The following is a 19,427-nucleotide window of genomic DNA, read 5'->3' as shown; positions in this document are numbered from 1 at the left end:
GTTTCGTCTATAGTGGAACTCTTGTTGTTCAATATGTCCATAACACATTAAACAATTTTTCTACCCACGATCATTTTATACTTTTACCTATTAATTGACTCGCCGACGTGTTGGAGATAAATATCAATGATCAATGTTGTTCACTCAGACAGAATCTCTATCAGAGTTATTATGTTCTTAAACTCGTATGTTTAGAATGAGAAGAGTAATTCCTTAACCTTTAATAAATATTTGTCGTTCTTTATTTGTTCACTTGATATTAAATTATCACAATTGTTTTATAATCAACTAAACGTTTGAACGTTGATACTTTTCTCTTCTTTGATTAAGATAGAACTTATTGCGGTGTTAGAGAAGGCACATAAAGTAACAATTTGTCCATTGAATGTCCATAACTCCTGTATATGGGCTTAAAATCTATGTCAACATACATCAAGATTTATTCTTGACATGTCTTCATGAAACTAGGCAAATTAGTTTATATTGTCTCTCAAAAAACTGATCATTTATCATTTTTGTTCTTCCCCTAATTTAGATCTAATATTTACCCACCTATCATCACACATAAGTTAGATGAATTCTAAATATTCAACACGATGTCCTCTCTAGTCAACTTCGAGTTCTTGGGATGGACCGAGGATCAAGTCGACTACATCCTTCACTATTCCATCATGCGATTTTGTTGGTTCAAGTTGCTCGCAACTAAGTTAGCCTGGTTGGTCGATGGCTTCAATTTGGTCTTTGAGACTAGATCATCTATTTGAATCATTCTCGAAGTTCTAATTCTTCTTTTTCATATTTTGTTCATCCTTGAACATGATGGGTAGATTTCACAAGCAAAATTCAGAAATGATCTCACACACATGACCTTCGAGTAGCAGTAAAACTTGTTTGAAGAAGAACGTGACCTGCAAAATAAAATAAAAAAAATCTATACATTGATGTGTTACTAACCAGTCACACTCAGATGGGTAAGTTATGTTTTAACTAAATGTAAGTGTAGCAAATTAGTACTGACATTTTTCAGAGAGAGAGAGAGAAAAAAAGCAATCTAGTGCAAAAAAATTAATTAATATTGAACTATTGGCTATTGACTTGACCCTTCTTCTCCTATAAATTAAAACAAGTATCACATTTGCTATCTTCACCACAGACTGTTCTATTGGCTCCCTATTCCCTTTCTCTCTCTCTTCCCTCTCTCTGAAACAGCTTCTTTTGAGCTCATCTTTTAGAATTTCAAACCACTTCTCTGCTTAGTGACTTGGGGATTCTTGTGCTTTGTTGCCATGGGAAATCAATAATCTTTCAGGTAATTACATCGATTTGAACTCTCTAGCTTTTTATCGATGTTATAAAATCTTATTAGCTTATAATAGTTTTTTCTTTCTTCTTAGTGAACTTTTTCACTCAAAATATCGTCAATCATGAATACTAAAAGTTTCGAGTTAGCGAAAATTCATATTTTGAGAAAACATGGGATCTTTACCTTCTTCATCATAAATTCAAAACTAAAATTAAGGGAAGGGAAGAAAAAAGGGGGGATAAAGGCCTCATAAATATGCATGATATAATGACTATGCATTTTTGTTTGAATGTCAAGCTCAAAGTGCAGCAAATAATGGTGAAAGTGAAGAGGTGAAGGCAAACATGGAAGGAGGAAGGGTTGATGTTGACAGAAGAGAGAGAGCACAACCCAACCATTGGCTTAAGAGAATCTTTGCCTTTGTTGGGAGTGTGCTCTCTCTTCTTCTGCCACCTTCTCCTCCCTCCCATCTTCTTCCAATGCTAATGCAATTACTTGTGCACCTCAGATGTTTCTGTAGTTTCACTATTAGAAGTTGTGGACATAAATATATCGAGTTTTCATACCTTGCATGGGTGATGCCTTTGCTCTTGTCTAAATATCAAGCACTTGCTCATTCTTGATTAACCTGCATCCCACAAGGACTTCTAGTGGGACAAGAACTCCTACAACAAAGAAATAGTTTTACAAAATGTGGAACTGTAACATAAAAAATGGGCGAAACTTAACAAGTATACCTGTCAAAGCAAATATGGCAAGGGAAAAATCTGCTACACTTTGACAAATCCCAGAATTGTGCAGCACTTGCAACTTGATTTGCTATAGAAGTGGCTCTCATATTTCCTTGTGCACTAAATTTACTCAGTCTTCCATCTGAGCTTCGGTTCTAAACTAAATACCAAATTCTTATCTAAAGAACAAATCTTGAGTTTTGGAGTTGTTATTTGTGGTTGTTCTTTCTTTTAGTTTGGGGATAACATTGTTTTTCAAGCAATGTACTTATTATGAGGAAAAAGAAAACGAAGCAAGGATTCTGTTAAAGCAAGAACAAGATGAAATAGAAACCCAGTTCATCAGCTGTGTATTGAATCTTTTGGGATCCATTTATACATCCAAAATCTGCTCATACTATGAATTCCTCCGACATTCACCAACCCAGGTTACACAACTTATGCCTGTACGGCATTAAGGTAACCCATTTCTTTTTCTAGAATATAATCAAAAGTTGTCTCTTCATGTTGAACAATCTCATCTACACTTTCATCCTCATTAGAAAAATATAATAAAAAATAAATTGTACATAAAGAAGTTATGTTAGGAACGAGCGCTTTACACCTACATGTTGGCAGGTTAAATTCTGCTTTCTACAGGACAGACTAAATTCTCCCCCTACCCACCCCAAAGCAAAAGTAGGCAAGGTTAACACGAAGAATTTACTACAGGCATTTTCCCCAACTTTTTCGTCGTCGAGGTCTCCAGGCACGAGGGTGGTGGGAACGGGGTTTTATAGCTTATTTTGGCTCTAAGAAATTGACCCTACGTATGAAACAGCCTAGTTGTACAATAATCGTCTCAATTTAGCTATTGAGAATATGGAGTAACAAGACACTAAGCACCTGATCAGCAATTCCTTGCGAAATTATTCAGCAAGATCTGCCACAAAATATAGCACTCCATTTAATAAACAAACGATAATCAATAAACAATTTATTGAGACATGGGATACAAGGACTGCACAAATCCTAAATCTTAAATGGGAACAATAATCAATTTAGTAAACAAACGATCATGCCTTAAGTAGAAGGGGAGCTTTTTTATTCACTATTTCCACAACCCAGAAATACTTGCACAAATGCTAGAGTCGACATAATATAGATAGACCTACTTTACTAACAACGATCCTCAAATAGCAAGAACGTCGAAAATGAGTGAGGTTACTACTGACTTATTGACAAACAAAACAAAAATGATAAATCACAATATTAAGTTCAAGTCAGAAAAAACGTAGTTTAATCGAAACATACCTAGGCGAGTGTCTTGTACAAACAGAAGGGGAATGTTTGAGTTGCAGATAAAATCTATACACATTGTGAAGGTTCAGACTATTTCAACTGATGCTTTCGACACAAGAGAACTGCAAAACAGTTAAACTAACTCAGCATTTATTAAGTCAATAAAGTTTAAAGGAGCAATCATCTTTACGCATTAATTTTCACCTTCAGCTATATCACAAAAACTTTTAGGTGGAAAGATAATTTCTGGATTTAGTTTTTGCTGGGAAGCAAAAAGGACAGCTAAACGATCCTTACTGCATAAGAAAGTATGAAGATATTAGTTCCAACACAAAAATGGAAATTTTGAAATGGTCTTCACGACCATCTTTAACAAAAATGGATGCTGGGAGAGATGGACGCAATAAGAAATGTAAAAATGTACTAAATTGAATTAACGGAGTTTAAATCACATTTGTTATTTCCTTATTTGAAAACATCAGACCGAGTTACAAACCTGGCCCATGATGGAACAAATTTATTGTTTTGTAGGCCATCATCGCCATCGCCATCCTCTTCGTCTTCATCATCAGAAGCTTTGTAAGGAGAAATCTGATATGATTGTTCTGTACTTGTTTCGGAGATTCTATTTTCCATCACATTTTCAAGTGCCTAAGAAGATTGTAAGTTTCAGATGAGAAAATTATAAGACTTACGAATTGGTTGTCAAGATTACAGTCATATGAAGCTCAAATGAGAGCAGGAAAAATCATCCAAGCAAAATGACAAAAAATCTTCTTTAATCAAGAATGTTAAAGTCTACAAAGAAATTGGACTTCCTAATACCAAACATCTAAAAGTTGTATTACAAAAAGTCCACCAAATACTCAAGCAATCATCTTAGGACAGACTCACCAGCACAATTAATGTTGGGTTGCAGTTAGCATGGAAAACAGTTTTTCTTCCATGTACTAGTTCTCAAGGAACTTTAATTGTATAAATAATTTACTTTCTCAATTTTAAGTTACATATGATAGAATAGATTTGAGCATTAAACAAAAGTCACTACCAAATAGTGTCTTGAAATTCTAACTTCAATTAGATTTCCAGGTTCCAGTGAGATTTAATTTTTCTAGATTCCCACAGAATTTCTAGATGAATTAGAATTATTTTTCTTTGGATATAGCCATGTACCATACAGCAAGATCAATATTCAATAAAGATTTAATTTTCAAGTAAAATAAATTCCAAGTTTCTTATGGTTTCCGATCTAAAACCAACTGGAAGCCTGAGGTGTTATATATATATATCCTATGATAATTTCAAATTCCAACAACCATCTAGAAGCCAAAATTCATTCAGATTTAGCTCTAAATTGCCTTCAAAAGGTTTCAATGTGGTGTCCTCCATCTATTCTCCCTTGAAAACTCATGACTTTTTATCTAAAAAAAATCATGACATTTTCAGGAAGACTGGTGAGGAAAATGGAGGGTAACTTGCTAATTGTTCATTCCTATTATTGGAAATATAACATTTCACACTAAATCACGTCATAGATTTTGGAAATTTGCAGTCACAAAAGCATTTTACCTCAGCCTCTAGAGAACCCACACTTGTTGTATGCGAATCCTCCACAACAAAGCTTGCCCTTCCAGCATCGCTTGTAGAAGAGGCCTTGGACTCTATAACTGACAGTTTGTCAAAGTTGTCATGTCCACTTTCCTTGTCTCGTTTGTCAGTCGCATCCCTGCATCCCTTCCTGTCACGTGGTTTTTGGTCCTACAGAAGAAAATAATAAGCTTTTTTTACCTTGCAAACCCCATGAGCACGAGGAAAGTTCAAATATTTTTCACATATAGCATCTTACATTGGCTTGTGGTTTCGCTTCCTTATTCTCTTTATCAGATTTTAACTTCCCACCATGTTCTCGTAATCGCCTCCTAACTTCTTCAACACGCATTCTTTTTCTTTCTTTCTCCTTTCTCTCTTCTTCTTCCCTCTGTCTTTTCTTTGCTGCCATATCAGCCTCCTTTTTCTTCCTTTCTTCCTCTTTCTTCTTTCGCTCTTCATCTTTCTTTTTTTTCTCCACTTCAATCTGCCTCAAATTCTCCTGTTCCATTCTTGCTCTTTCAAGTTTCAAGGCTTCTTTCTTCATTTGACGTTCATTTTCTTTCTTTTCTGCAAGGCGTTTTGCAGCCTCAGCAGCCTCAATGGCCTTCACCTTAATATCTCTCTTCCCTACAGGAATGCACAAGTTTTAAACATAAATTACAATTCAGTACAATACTTGGATCATTAGATACACGCTATTCAAACTATGTACTACAAATAATAGATAAAGTTCAATGCCACGCCAAAACAAAATTCTGATAGGCTGCAAGTGTTAAGCACAAAAGAAGGCCAAAGAAAAATACAAGCGTACAGGTTATGAGAGAAAATTAGTTGGCTATTAGCAATGGTCAACTTTGTCTTTTGAATGTGCATGCTTAGTATTTATAATTCTGTCAGGAAGGACGTGCATAATGGAAGGAAGAGAACAGGGGAATAAGAGAGTGGAGCAGCAAGGAAGGGGAATGGTATTGGTTGGAGAGCGAACTCTTAAATTTTCACTAACAGTTTGTCAATTCAGTAGCTAGTAATGGAAACATATCAAATTCTTGAGATATTTTTACATGTCAATATCCAAGAATGTTAAGGTTCCTAATCAATCCATGTATTAATATTTGAATGCCGGATATAGTAAAATATAAATATATATACCTTTTAAAATAGTTGGAGCTTCTCTTTGTTGGAGAAGAGGAATAAAAGAAGTCACATTGGACACAATATTTTTATGCTTGGACTCATTTTCAGAGAATCGAGGGCCTTCCTTTCTGAAATTTTCTTTACAGGATAAATCTGACCTGCTAAATCTATTATAAGATGATCTAGTGACTCTCTTAGCTCCGTTTCCTACTGGCAGGATATCATGATTCACGGCCTCATTCAAATATTTCCTCTTACTGCTTTTCTGAGTTAGATTCTCTTTGGTTCTATTATGAGTCCCTGTGTTGCTGAGTTCTGTGTTTAAAGATTCTAAACTCAATCTATCAGTAAACCTTGCAGCTTCAGAAACTGTAACCTGAACGCTTTCATTTTCTGTAATGTCAGCAAGTGGTACTCGCTCTTTAGATCCCATATCCTTTGAAAAATCATCATCAACCTCATCTGTGTTCTCGGCTTCTTCACTAATGCAAGGAAGCTCTATATTCTGGCTGCTTCGTTTTCCAGAACTGGAAGAATTCAATGAATTTCTATCCAACAACTTACCAAATGGAGATGCAAACGGCTTCCTGACATCACCAGCTGAATTACTGCTAAAGCTTTGTAGACAATCAGAAAAATACCTCCCATGAGGAGAACAGATTACTTCTCTATTCAAGAAGTTACTACCATCCTTCAGTAGGTTATTTTGATCATTCATCAGAAGGTTACTCCCCAAGTCCATGCTCTCTGGTAGACCATTAGGAAGAGAATGGTACAAGTCTGTCACCTTATTCAACTTAACACTTTCTAAAGATGAGGATAACGGGCTGTTTATACAGGCAGATTTACAAAGTTTCTCCAATATGCTAGCACGTTCTATCAGACACTTCGAAAGATCTAACTTGTCAAAGTTGATTCCACCAACAGAAATACATGGCTGTTCATCATCAGCCTGCATTAGGAACCTCTCTAGTGCAGGCTTATCCTTATCTGCACCACGATAATGAGAAGTTTGGATATGGGGAGTAATAAGCGAGTAAGAAGTAAGTTTTCCATTTTCCTCTTCGCCTTCAGTTTTCCCGGTATCAGCAGGAAGTTCACTATCTCCAAATTGAAAATTTTCTTTTGTATCCAAACTTTGGTTCTCTAGCATAACATTTTGCAACATTGTGCCTCTGCTATTGCTCCCGAACCTAGAGAGATCCTGTAAGTCATGTACAAAGAAACAAGATCGTGTATGAGAAGTAAATAGAAAAGGTAGAAAGGAAGGGGAAGACAATCAATCAAATTCCTGGCTTGAACTTTATTACAAACTGATAAGGCTACCTTTTAGTGAACATTACACCCTATTAAAAGTAAACAAAGAATGACCAGTACCATCATCTCGCTTCCTAACTAGGTCCATGCTTTCAGAAACAATATGCAGAAAACAATATATTAAGAAGAATGAAAGCAAATTTTGTTATGAATAGGAAGAATTATATTCACATTATTCTATAGAAACTTTTGCAATAAACATATGCGATATGCTTATTATTATCAATGTTGCACTACGTAGAGATCAATTACCTGAAAACAACACGGGTGCTCACTAGTTCCATTGTTATCCTTCAAACTTAAGTACACCAAAATGACAGCTTTAAACAATCCCAAAAGTATGTGCTTATGTGCGCTTCACAATTAAACTAAGCCACCCCATCTTGTCAAGCACTACTAGCTCAGGTGCTTTACATAAATTGTGATTAAATTAATTCAAGAGTGGAAAACATTGTTTCTTTACTTATCAAGATAGGAAAACTTAAAATAGAAAGAAAAGGAGAAAAAATGCTGGGTTTCCTTTGTTTAACTCACCCAACGTACCCTCTTTTTTCTTTTTTTAGATGCAGAGGAACATGAAAATAACTAAACTGAAGAGGAAGATACAGAAAGCTATAAGTCTAATGATAGAAAATATAAAAGATTACAAGTTTAATGTAGAAAAAAAAAAAATTGGAAGGCTACAAGTCTAATGATGGAAAAACTGAGGTCGGAACCTACTTGGGGATGACTGGTTTTGGGTCTGCATTGCAACTTTGTAGTTTATTTTTAAAGATTGTGTAGACTCTAAGCATGAACAGTGTTTTCATTAGTCAATCTGACAAGGCCTGTTCGATAATGCCTCATTTCATGTTTTTCATTTTTTGAAAAGGAAAAAAAGTGTTTGGTAGTTTTTTTTTTTTTTTTTTTTTTTTTGTGTGTGTGTGTGTGTAAGAAACCACGCCTCTGAAAGAATATACCAGGGCATAAAAAAATAAGCTCCAACAAAAAAAAGAGTCCAACTTTAACTACAAAAAAGACTTGAATCCAAATGAATAAGACCAAACTCATAATTACAAAAACATCTGGTGATCGAAGTCCATAAGAAGGCGTGAAATCTAACCACCTCCCAAACTTCCTAACCCGATCTCTCAACTTCTCTAAAAAAAATTATTATTCGTCTCAATCCAAATGCCCCATAAGATTCATAGTTAACTTTTTCTAATCCCTTCATTTGTAATTCAAAAAAGAAAATGGACAATAGATGTGTTTGGCTGACTTCTTATTCTCTAAACTTTTATACAACAAAAATGAAAGTTTTACTAGAAATATAATTTTTTGAAATTAAAAGGTTACAAATTATATTTTCATTTTGAATTTGTTATATTTACTAAGAAGTTTATAACTAAAAATATTTTTTATATTTTTGAAAAGTTGGAAACAAGCAGTTTTTTTTTTTTTTTTTTTTTTTTCTTTTGGTTCAAAATTTACTTGAAAATGATAAACAAAAATAGTTACCAAAAAAAAAAATCTCAAAAACTAGAAATAAGAAAACGAAAACAAGAAACGGAAATGTCATCAAATGCCTCTTATTTGCTATATCTCATACATCATGCAAGTTTCTCATATTATGTGTCTATATGCATACTTTATTTATCGTGTCCTTCAAGCCTTCTTCATTTTTTTGTTTCTTTTTTTGGTGCAACCAGCAATTAACCCGAAGGGATATTGCAGTTGACATTAAAAAACACAAACAAGAATAAATCTTCCGTTCTAATATATACCTCTTTGGCTGTAAGCGTAGATGAAGATTCAGACCCCTGCACTATGTGAGCTTCCTTTTCCAACTGCAATATTTCTACAGGGCTCATGTTCACATTTGGTTGTAGGTAACCTTCTTCACAAAATGATAATCGTTGAAATTCGAGGACAGGTTTTTCATAGTCAAATTCCTGCATCAATTTTTTATCTACGGGACTCCTGTTGATAACTTGAAGTTTCTCATTCCTCAAGCTTAAAGATGCATCAATACTATTCTCCAATTGCAGCTCAACCATTCTCTGGTTTTCATGAGAACTAGATGCCTTCGAAACTGAGCAGAAAGCTTTTAACTCTTTTACTTTTTCTGCAGTCTGGCACTCTGTTGATGTGCAATGAGGGTTACCATTAAAGTCCCCAGTGTATCCCTCAAAAGAATCTGAATCTTTACACTGAGATACGCCTGAACTTTTCAGTTTCTGCTCCAAATTACTATCCCTTTCACCGGCGGAAGGAGCACCAGGAGCCATGACCATGAGATCTCTAAACGTTTCTGTGTCTCTCATCAAAACTAATGCATCTTCTGTATCCACGTGTGGGATCTCAACTACATTTTCATGGGAAAACTGAAAATTTGATGTTCCATCTTTCAAAGAACTATTTTGTTCAGAAGGTTCATCACTGTGCAGCAAAGAACAAGCAATTACTTTTTCATGACCTAGCAGTGATGTGTCATCAGACGAGAGAGAATTCCCATTTAAATATCCTCTGTCTTGGTATCTCTTCTCACTATGAGATTCAGATACACCTTTAGAAGAATCATCTTCCTTTTCTGAGTCTACCTGAATCTGTGGCACAGGCACGGGAAGGGATGAATTGCATTTTCCTTTTTTATTAACAGCCCTCTTGTCATCCAGAAAAGTGGAGGGCTTCTTACCTGATGTTTTCTCCCTTACTTCCATTATAGGTGAACTGGAAATTTTCTCTAAACTAGACTGTTCTGCATTATTATCAAAATTATTGTCCTGGGTCGTGCAGCCTCCTAGTCCTTCTTCATGGCATTCAATATTGACCGATGTAGGTCTAGACAATGCCAACGGCTCACTCACTTGATCAGAATGTCGTTTTGAACTTCCAACATGACATAAAGTTCCATCTTCAGAGGAAAGGCATGGAGGATTATCCGCATCCAGGGAGCTATGTTGCATCCCTGATTGTTGAGCATCGCTAAATTTACACTCCTGACTCCTGATATGTGTTAATATTTCTTCTTCACAGCAGTCCATATTATCGGAAGAAGATTTAGATAAGTCCAATTGCTCTTCCACTTGAACAGAATGCACTGTTGAGTTTCCAATGGGACATGATCTTCCATTCTCAGAGTCAACAATCGAAGAATTATCCACATCCTGGGAGCTGTACTGCGACCCAGACCCTTGGGCACTATTAAGATTACATTCCCAATTCCTACAATGTCCTAAAACAGTTTCTTCGCAGCATTCGATGTTGGCAGAAGAAGGTTTAGACAAGTCCAATAATTTTCCATAGTCGTCTGCATCTAGGTTGCTATGTTGTGACCCAGATTGTAGAGCATTATCAAGATTACATTCCTGGCTCCTGCAATGTTCTAATAATGTCTCTTCACGGCACTCAATATTGCTAGACGACGGTTTAGGTAATTGCTCGTCCACTTGATCAGAATGCAATTTTGAGCTTCCAGGACACACTCTTTCATCTTCAAGGGAAATGCATAAAGATTTATCCTCATCCAAAGAGCTACATTGCAACCTAAACTGGTCAGCGTTATCAAAATTATATTCCTCACACCTGCCATACCCCGACCCTTCCTCGCAGTAATCAATCTTTCCAGACAAAGGTCTAGGCAAGTCGAATTGTTCATTCACTTGACAAGAATCCTTTGTTGAACCTGCAGCTACACATAACCCTTCATCTTTTGAGGAACTCTTAAAAGAATTATCCACATTAATTTTATCAGAGCAAACAGAGATATCCTTCTGCTCGCAACAAACATTAGTTTCTTCTTCTGCAGAAACAATTCCCTTACAGCTGCTAGATGGCTTGACCAACTTTGATTCATCTTCGAGATCAACTCGCAGCAAATCAATAGCAGATCCCGTGATCCCACCAGCAATGCAATCATCCTTGTCCTCACACCTTGATCGACACCTAGCGGATTTAACACTATTACGCAACTCTAAAGCCCTTTGCCTAGATTTAGATCTGTGTAACCGTGCCAATGACAGAGTAGGATCTTGAAAATTTTCTGAAACTACGCCTCCTCGACTTTGAGGAGAAAAAGGACTCGTGTCATGATAAGGGGCACAATTTAGGGCAAAATCAGCGTCACTTACGTTGCACTGTGGTAAAACAGATGACCTAATTCCTGCGTCAAAATCATCATTTAAAGAACCAGCTTCTTCATTTGACCTACGCTGCAACTCCTCCCACCTGTCTGCAACCAATCCCTCGTTCAAACTAAAATGTGTCTCAAGCGGCGACCGCGGGAACTCAACTCCAGAAATAAAATTCTTGTTCACTTCTGCAACTTCGAGAAACCAATTGAGCAAAAAAATGTTGCAAAATGAGGCAATTCTTGCTTCAATATCCCTAACCAACCATGTAGCATAAGAAATAAAAAATTATGAGAAGAGTAAGAAGTTACCTTCAAGATGCGAAATGGAGGGAGGAAGAAAAGACGAGTGGAGCCATGGCGGAGGAACAATTCCATCGATAATGAGCTTGGACGCGAGGTGTTGATCGAAGAGATTGGATTGGTGCTTGGCCTGGTCGATGATCCACTTCTTCGTCTCGAAAATCTGCACGAACAGCTTCTCCATCGTCGCCATGCTTCAGAAATTGGCCATGAAGAACGGTTGGAGTAGCAGAATTGGGTTCACCGGGCAACTGAATTCAAATTTTGTGCACGTTCTCTCTCGATTCCGAAAAAGTCCTTTCGCAAATAAAAAATAATTAAATTAACACTTTTACAATTTAATTTTTTAATTTTTAATTTCATATATAATAAATCTAAAAAAAATGAAATAATCAACTCGATATAGAATTAATTTTATATTTACTATATCATATTATTTTTATATATTACAATTTAATTTTATGTGTTTTAAGTTTCATACTCGCCACTCGTCTTTGCACTCGTCACCACAAGCTCACTCACGTAACACTTGAAAAAACAAGTTGCCGTGTATGAGTATAGAAATATAGTCAGTAATTAGCTCTTTTGTAGGCTTTTAATTAACACTATTCTCGGGTTAACCCGATATCTATGTCTCGACCAGACTCGACCTACACATGCGTCAATGCCCTATTGCGCCACTGTCAACTTGTAGCAAAAAAAAAAAAAAAAAAAACCCCGTCGGCTTGCACAGCTCAACTCGGCTACGTGCAGTTCTTCGACTAAAAAATGGCTCAATCGACTCGGTTTAACAATTTTGACACCGTGTCCTATGTTTTTTACCCTTTTGGAGCCGGTTTTGACCCTAAATAAGATAATCGAGATCATTATAATGCCTTATTTCACAAATTTAAGTTGAATTATATTAGAATTGTGAAATACTAGCAAAAGGCGATGAACGACCTAATAGGAAATGATCCCCGACAACATTTGGAGCAATTTTGAGGAACGAAAGCTTAGCAAACGCGAATTTAGGAAAATGTCGGCTAAGGCCAAACAAGTAAGTGGTCTTACTATAGGATAGGTTAAACCAATGCTTGACGTATGACGACACATGCCTAGTGGCTTCTGCACGTGTCTGTTATGTTTTATGTTTATGATGCCTTTATGATGTTGAATTATAAAATGATGTTTTACGATGATTATGATGTGTTTATGATAACTTTGAATGATATTGACGATGCATGCTAACATGGCGACGTTGGATGATGTTATTCCTTAACATGATGTTATTTTCCGTAAAACATGTTGTGAAACATCGGTAGGCACTCGGTCGAGATGTTTCGTGTTTGGTTTCGTTTTGACTGCTTATTTAGCTTTGTTGTTAGTGATTTTGTGCCTCGTGGAGCTTAGAACTTGAAGAAAATGTATCTTCCATTTCTCGATCATTTTTCAAGGTTGAAGTTCATCACTCTCGAGTCAGTCAATATTCATTCGTGTTCAAATCACCATATTCTAACATCATTTCTTGGTGACCCGTCTTTATTTGATGAAACAAATTTTTCTTTTTTCTCTTTGTGAGCGTATCTTAACTCACTTGTCACAAATCGCACTTTTGATGGCAACGAACTTGCAGTTGTGCAGCACTCACTTATCAACAAGAAGTGAGTTAAGTCAATTCATTATTGCGTTGCCTACGGCCAAGCGACGTATTCTCAAGCCTCTAGCCCTGGTTCAAGAAGAAAGTTTTAGAAAACGGGGGCAGAGAGATTTCGAAAGAGAGTTTTGAAAGTTGGTGTTATATGTGATGCAAGCAAAAAAGGCAACAACAATGGCTTACAGCATATAACTATCGGGTAGGGAGAAGTTGACAATTAATTCATAGTAAAAAAATGAATCTCAAAACCCGAGATCAAGACACAAAACTACATAGAAACCAAAGCCTCACTACCCGAAAAAGACAAATAGGAACAACTCAAACGTCCTCCCAACCAGGACAAGCAACGAGCAACTATATCAACTTGAATAATATTTAAGATAGTACACGAGGGCAATTGGCAACCGACCCATGAAGTCGAAAATTTTATTTCCATATAAGAATATTTGCTAAAACCACCACCACATCAAAATGCAGTAATAAACAGTAAGATATTTGTCTATAATAAAATATCAAATATGATATATATGGTAAACTATAACTCAGTACTAAATATCCTCTGGCCTCCAAACATGACACTAACGACGCTCACCCTTGCTCGTCTAGCAAGTCTATGATAACGTAATGTCGGTGGAGAAAAACGTGGTGGCTAAAACATCTCCGACACGAAACCCGAGTCCATACTACCCAACTAAAACGACAATCAAAGAACAAGTGATCCCAAGATTCAACATTGCCACTCCAAGACATGTGTCAAGACATGAATTTCCAATAAAATTAAGAACATTCATACCAAATTAGAGATACCCATAAGAACACTTTCACTAATCAAACACTGATTAGCAAATCTTTGTCGAAAAACATGGCGGTGGTAAAAGCATACTCTGTTTCTTCCACTCGACACATGTCTTCTCCCACCGCATGCCGTTTTCAAGAATCACCCAAATCCCACTTCGTTTATAAATCTCAATCCCTCAATTGCTTTCAATCCCCACCGATTCATCATGTCTCCGGCGAAATTTCTGGCTCTGATTATCGTCTTCCACCTCAAATCCGCCATCACCGCCGCCGACGACGCCTCCATGCCCACACCGACCTCCTGCGAGAACTGCGCCCTTTGTCAATCCGCCTGCCGTCCGCCTCCTGATGCACAACCACTATCACCGCCGCCGCCACCGCCGCCAATTGCAGAGCCAGAGCCACTTCCGGTGCCGGTTCCCCCGGGGAACTGTCCTCCCACTATTGTTCAGTGCTGCCAGTTTATGCCGCCACCGGCACCGCCGCCGCCGAATGGTAACAATATATATACGCCGTTTTATAATGAGTCGTGTTCTTCATTTTTGAAAGGTGGGTTGGTCTCTGTTTTGGCCCCTGTTTTTGGGGTGGCCGCCATTTTCTGAAGCTTCTTGTTTGGTTGTTAATAAGATTTTAAATTTGGGTTCCATGGTGGTTTTGGTGGTGTGTAGTGTAAAAATGTTATGACCTGAAATTCTCCAGGCGATTTGGAGAAGATGATCGACGACTTTTTGTTGACTTTTCAAATATATGAATGTAATAATGGATGGTTTCTTGTTCTATGTTGCGGTTAAATGTCGTGTTTTAATGTTATGACACGTGTATCATGATAAGTCATTTATCTCCGTACGATCTAGAAACGTGAGCCTAGAAACGTGAGCCTGCACTAGTCTGATGAACCAAGCCCAGGGATGTATATGAGCTTATCTAGTGGGTCCATGTGAGCACGTATCTAGACTGAAAAGCAGAACTCAATGTTATGTCATGATGTTTTTACAAAAGGATAGGTTCCACTATGCTTGCAATGTGTATGCATTTTCCGACTCTAATAGCGGGATTACTTACTGAGTATTTCTTAAAATTCTCATACTCAAGTTACATTCTACACTTATTTTCAAGTAAAGGGAAGACCTCTATACGAATGATAACGACGCTGTAGAGGCTATGAAATCAAAGTTAAGATAATTGCATTTATGTTTAAACTGTAGCCCTTAGGTTGATCGTGGCGTTTTCGTTACTTTGAACTTATTGTTATTTCGTTTCCGCTATTTTATTGACATTTACTTTTATTTGAAATGGATTTTACCGACATTTAAGTCTATGACATTGTATATAAAAATGTTTTAAATGAATTTTATGCTCGTACGTGCAATGTCGATCTTATTTTGATTAGAAAAATATATGGGTATTTTTTTATATAATTATTTAATTTAATAAAAGAAAGATCCAAACACTTGCTTTTGTGGGGGAGAAACTTATAGGTTACAAAATGTAATATTTGAAAAAATGACAAAAGTTCTTAATTTTAGGTCTTATCTTTTAAAAGTTATGCGGTGAATAAGATGCCTAAATCACAAAATTCAATACAATATTAACATTATACTTTTTAAATTTATTAAATCAAATTATTAAAAAAAGAATATTGAAAGCAATAACCTTTCTAGAAGCTCGTATGTTCGAATTTCTACGTTATCTAAGATTAACTTAAAAAATTACCGAGAAAATACATCATTATTTACGAAAACATTTTTTTCCATAATTTGGTGTCTTATTTTTGTTTTTTTGTTTTGTCTTATCGTCAGTAATTTTGGTCGATCTTTGATTCATTATACTCTTTAACTGTTGGATGATGAAAGTCCGGTATCGACTAATTTAGGGAATGATCATGGGTTTATAAACAAAGAATACTCTCTCCATTGGTACGAGGCCTTTTGGGGAAGCCCAAAGCAAAGCCATGAGAGGTTATGCTCAAAGTGGACAATATCATACAATTGTGGAGAGTCGTGTTCGTTTAACATGGTATCAGAGTCATGCCCTCATGCCCTAAACTTAGTCGTGCTAATAGATTGGTAAATCCTCAAATGTCGAACAAGGACTCCAAAAGAAAAGAAGTCAAGCCTCCTCAAAGCATAGTAAAAGGTATCAGAGCCATGCCCTAAATTTAGTCGTGCTAATAGATTGAATTTAGGGAATGATCATGGGTTCATAATCAAGGAATACTCAATTACCTCTTCCTCACTCCCGTGATCTTTAACCTTGCACTAACCCATGTTTTGGACTCTACGATTTCCTTTGCCAATAAAGAAGATACTAAATATATATGAGTTACAAAGGAAAGTGGAAGAAATGGACGACTACAAAGAAATCAATGGAAATGTCGACACTCAAAAAGAGTAGCTAGGAAGAAATCTAGGTAAGGAGCTATGGAAATATACACCTAAAGATCTAAAGATCTTCTCTTCCTCTCTTTGATGTGTGAATGAAATGGAAAAATACGAACCAAAACATCTTAATCATATGTGTTCTAAATTTAGACTTAATCATATGTGTTCTAAATTTAGAACAGCAAAAATGGAGTTGCATTAAATGCACTCCAAACAGACCGAAGTAAAACTCAAACTATACTAAATAATGATTAAATCAGCCCAAGAAAAAAGAAAAATAGTAATATTCAAACGGTGTTCAAAGTTTCACTCTCAAAACAAATCACAGCCGTAGAAATTTCTATTCATTCCAAACTGGAAAATATAATAAAAAAAAAAAGGAACAAATAAACACGCTTAGAAACGACAGATCATTCATCATTGCACAGAAATGTACTAATACAACCGATTGGAATTAATTTAAAAAACAATTATTCGAAGTTTAAAAAAATAAAAATAAGAAAAATTAGGATATGGAAAAAAATAATTTAGGGCCGGCAATGTGAAGAGGACGACTTACAGTAGAAGAAGCGCTGCCAATCCAGAAATTCCGGCCGAAACAAATCTGCATCCGTCCAGCCTCGCCGCGCTGCCAGTATCGTCCGCTGTCTTATCTGCCGAATCTTCGTCTGACGGGGAATCATCCGGTGAGTCTGCTGCAGGAGTCGTGGTGCCCTTGTGCCGACGAGAATGAGGCTTTGGCGCGTCGGCAGGTTTCTCCTCCTCGGGCGCTGGAGCCGGTGACGGTGACAGAGTCGGAGAAGCCTTGAAGAGCTCTATTGGCTTCAGAACTTTGTTGATCGTGTAGATCGCCACTGGTTGCTCGTCGAGAAGCGTGCTGGTGACCTTGGCGGTTACAACCTTCGTCTGGATTGTGACCACTTCGCCGTCGTTTTGCACGACGAAATCGTACTTGCTGGCGCCGTCGGTAGCCAAGGTGTTCATTACGCCATTGTTGGACTTAAGCATAGACATAGACATGTAAACAGGCAATCCGTGGTATTCGAGCAACGATATCTTTCCGGCGGCTGTCAAGTTCTTGTACTTCGGCAAAAACGCCTTGAAAGCGTCATCAACAGGACAGAAAATCGTCAATCCACCGATTGCGTTTTCCTGAAAAACCTTCGCAGCGTCGGAGGCCTGAAGCGCATCGGCGAAGACCTTGCAACCGTGAGCGGACATTAATCCGATCAAATTCATCTCACTCGGAGACGGAGTTGGAGCCTCCGCCACTTCCGACGGCAAGATCTTACTGATATGAATCACAGAGATATTGTACGGAGCCTCCTCCACAGATTTCACAAACATCGCATCAATGGCGTCACTATCTTGAAGAGCAAATCCTACCTTCCCGCCCTTCAAATTTGTGATGTTGACGAAACCGGAAGCACCAGGAGCAGCGCCGGTGGTCTGAAACATAGTCGCTACGAGAGCAGTGCCATTGGTGATCTGGTGAAGCTTCTTGGCTCCGTAGTAGTCTAAGAGGACATGGAGCGAGAGCGTGTGCTTGATGGAGTAAATGGAAAGCTTCTTCGCCAAGAGATCGGACATGGCGGAATTATCGACAGCGCAGACGGTAATAGTGGTTCTCCGGTTGATCTCCGGCGCGAGGTGAGTAGTAGTCAAATAGTCGTTGAAGGTGGAGAACTCCGGGTGCTTCGCAAGCAACTTCGTGATGTTGTGAGCCCTAGCGGCGGAAATCACGAGGAGGAGCACGGCAAGGAGCATTGTCCCGGCGGCCGTGCCGCAACGGAGCTGCTGCATTGTGAATCGTAAGAGGAAGAGAAACAGGGGCTGAGTATGTGGGAATTGGAGCAAAGTGAGTGCAAAAGGAAGACGATAACAGAGAGAAGGAGTGAGGGTTTAAAAGAACAAATTGGGCTCAGAGATGAAGATTATTACAACTATACCACTGGAATTCTCTTTTTCTGACTCATCCCGCATTTTATTTTCTTTTCTTTTTGGCTTTTTTTTATTTAATAATTATTTTACACGTCAGCGTAGAACTTAAGCACGCTTCTTAACTCTTCCCCGATCCAAGGTTATATACTGTGAGCCGTTGTTACTCTCTTGTTTGCTTATTTAACGTCTCTTTCCAAAATCTCTCTCAGCCCTCGTTTTCTAAAACTTTCTCTTAAACCAAGGCCAAAGGCTCGAGCATACGTCGCTTGGCCGTAGGCGACGTAAGAACGAATTAACTTAGTTCACTCGTCGTTGAAAAGTGAGTGCCACACAATCGAAATCCACTATCATCAAGAGTGCAATTGTGACAAGTAACACTAGAATTACTTACGAACTATCTTTCAATACTCATGGACAGATGACGACACCAATTGAGGATACCACGAAATAAAAGTCACTATATACAGTGTAACGACCCATACCCAGAATTCAGAATCCAGATTCGACACCTAATGGCCTCAACATTCTCGTAATGACCCAAAAAAAGGTACACCTTATTTGTATATACATATACAGTGACTTTCAATACTTTTAAGAATTTTTTAGCTATCTTATACTCATATTCTCTGATGCTGTTAAGGTCTCAGTTCATTCATGTACCTCTCATTTACTCGAACTGTCGCATATAATTTTCTACATTTACGTAATATATTATAATGTTTAGAATCAAATTATAATTATGAAACTTAGAAGTTAAATTAAAATTTATATAATACAAACTTCAATATTATATTAGAGTATGGTAAGCTAATGTGTACATTTTATATAATTAATTATTGTTTGGAGACTGACAAATTAATTTCTATAAATATAATAAATAATTAATTATCATAAGTAAGCGCGT

At 37.2% G+C, this 19,427-nt stretch overlaps 1 protein-coding gene and 1 pseudogene across 2 annotated transcripts; both read right to left on the bottom strand.

Annotated features, from left to right (window-relative positions):
- Positions 1-455: 455 nt before the first annotated feature.
- LOC111788516 (uncharacterized) lies at positions 456-12,056 on the bottom strand. 2 transcript variants are annotated; one of them, XM_087121676.1, is made up of 11 exons: positions 11,777-12,056; positions 9,120-11,659; positions 6,055-7,243; positions 5,162-5,532; positions 4,885-5,073; positions 3,812-3,966; positions 3,520-3,611; positions 3,328-3,437; positions 2,041-2,956; positions 1,870-1,968; positions 456-908 (listed from the first exon to the last, which is right to left on the bottom strand). In XM_087121676.1, the coding sequence occupies exons 1-8, from the start codon at positions 11,958-11,960 to the stop codon at positions 3,406-3,408; spliced, it is 4,752 nt and encodes a 1,583-aa protein (XP_086977802.1). In that variant the 5' UTR covers positions 11,961-12,056; the 3' UTR covers positions 456-908; positions 1,870-1,968; positions 2,041-2,956; positions 3,328-3,405. The 2 variants fall into 2 exon arrangements, with proteins under 2 accessions (XP_086977802.1, XP_086977803.1); XM_087121677.1 differs by having other exon boundaries at positions 9,120-11,653.
- A 4,922-nt stretch (positions 12,057-16,978) lies between these two features.
- Positions 16,979-18,467, bottom strand: LOC111788517 (fasciclin-like arabinogalactan protein 1 pseudogene; annotated as a pseudogene).
- Between the last annotated feature and the right edge of the window lie 960 nt (positions 18,468-19,427).

The sequence above is a fragment of the Cucurbita pepo genome, chromosome 2, assembly GCF_057944985.1.
Source record: "Cucurbita pepo subsp. pepo isolate OVF chromosome 2, ASM5794498v1, whole genome shotgun sequence".
NCBI classification, from domain to species: Eukaryota; Viridiplantae; Streptophyta; class Magnoliopsida; order Cucurbitales; family Cucurbitaceae; genus Cucurbita; species Cucurbita pepo.
This window is presented reverse-complemented; position numbering and strand designations above follow the sequence as displayed.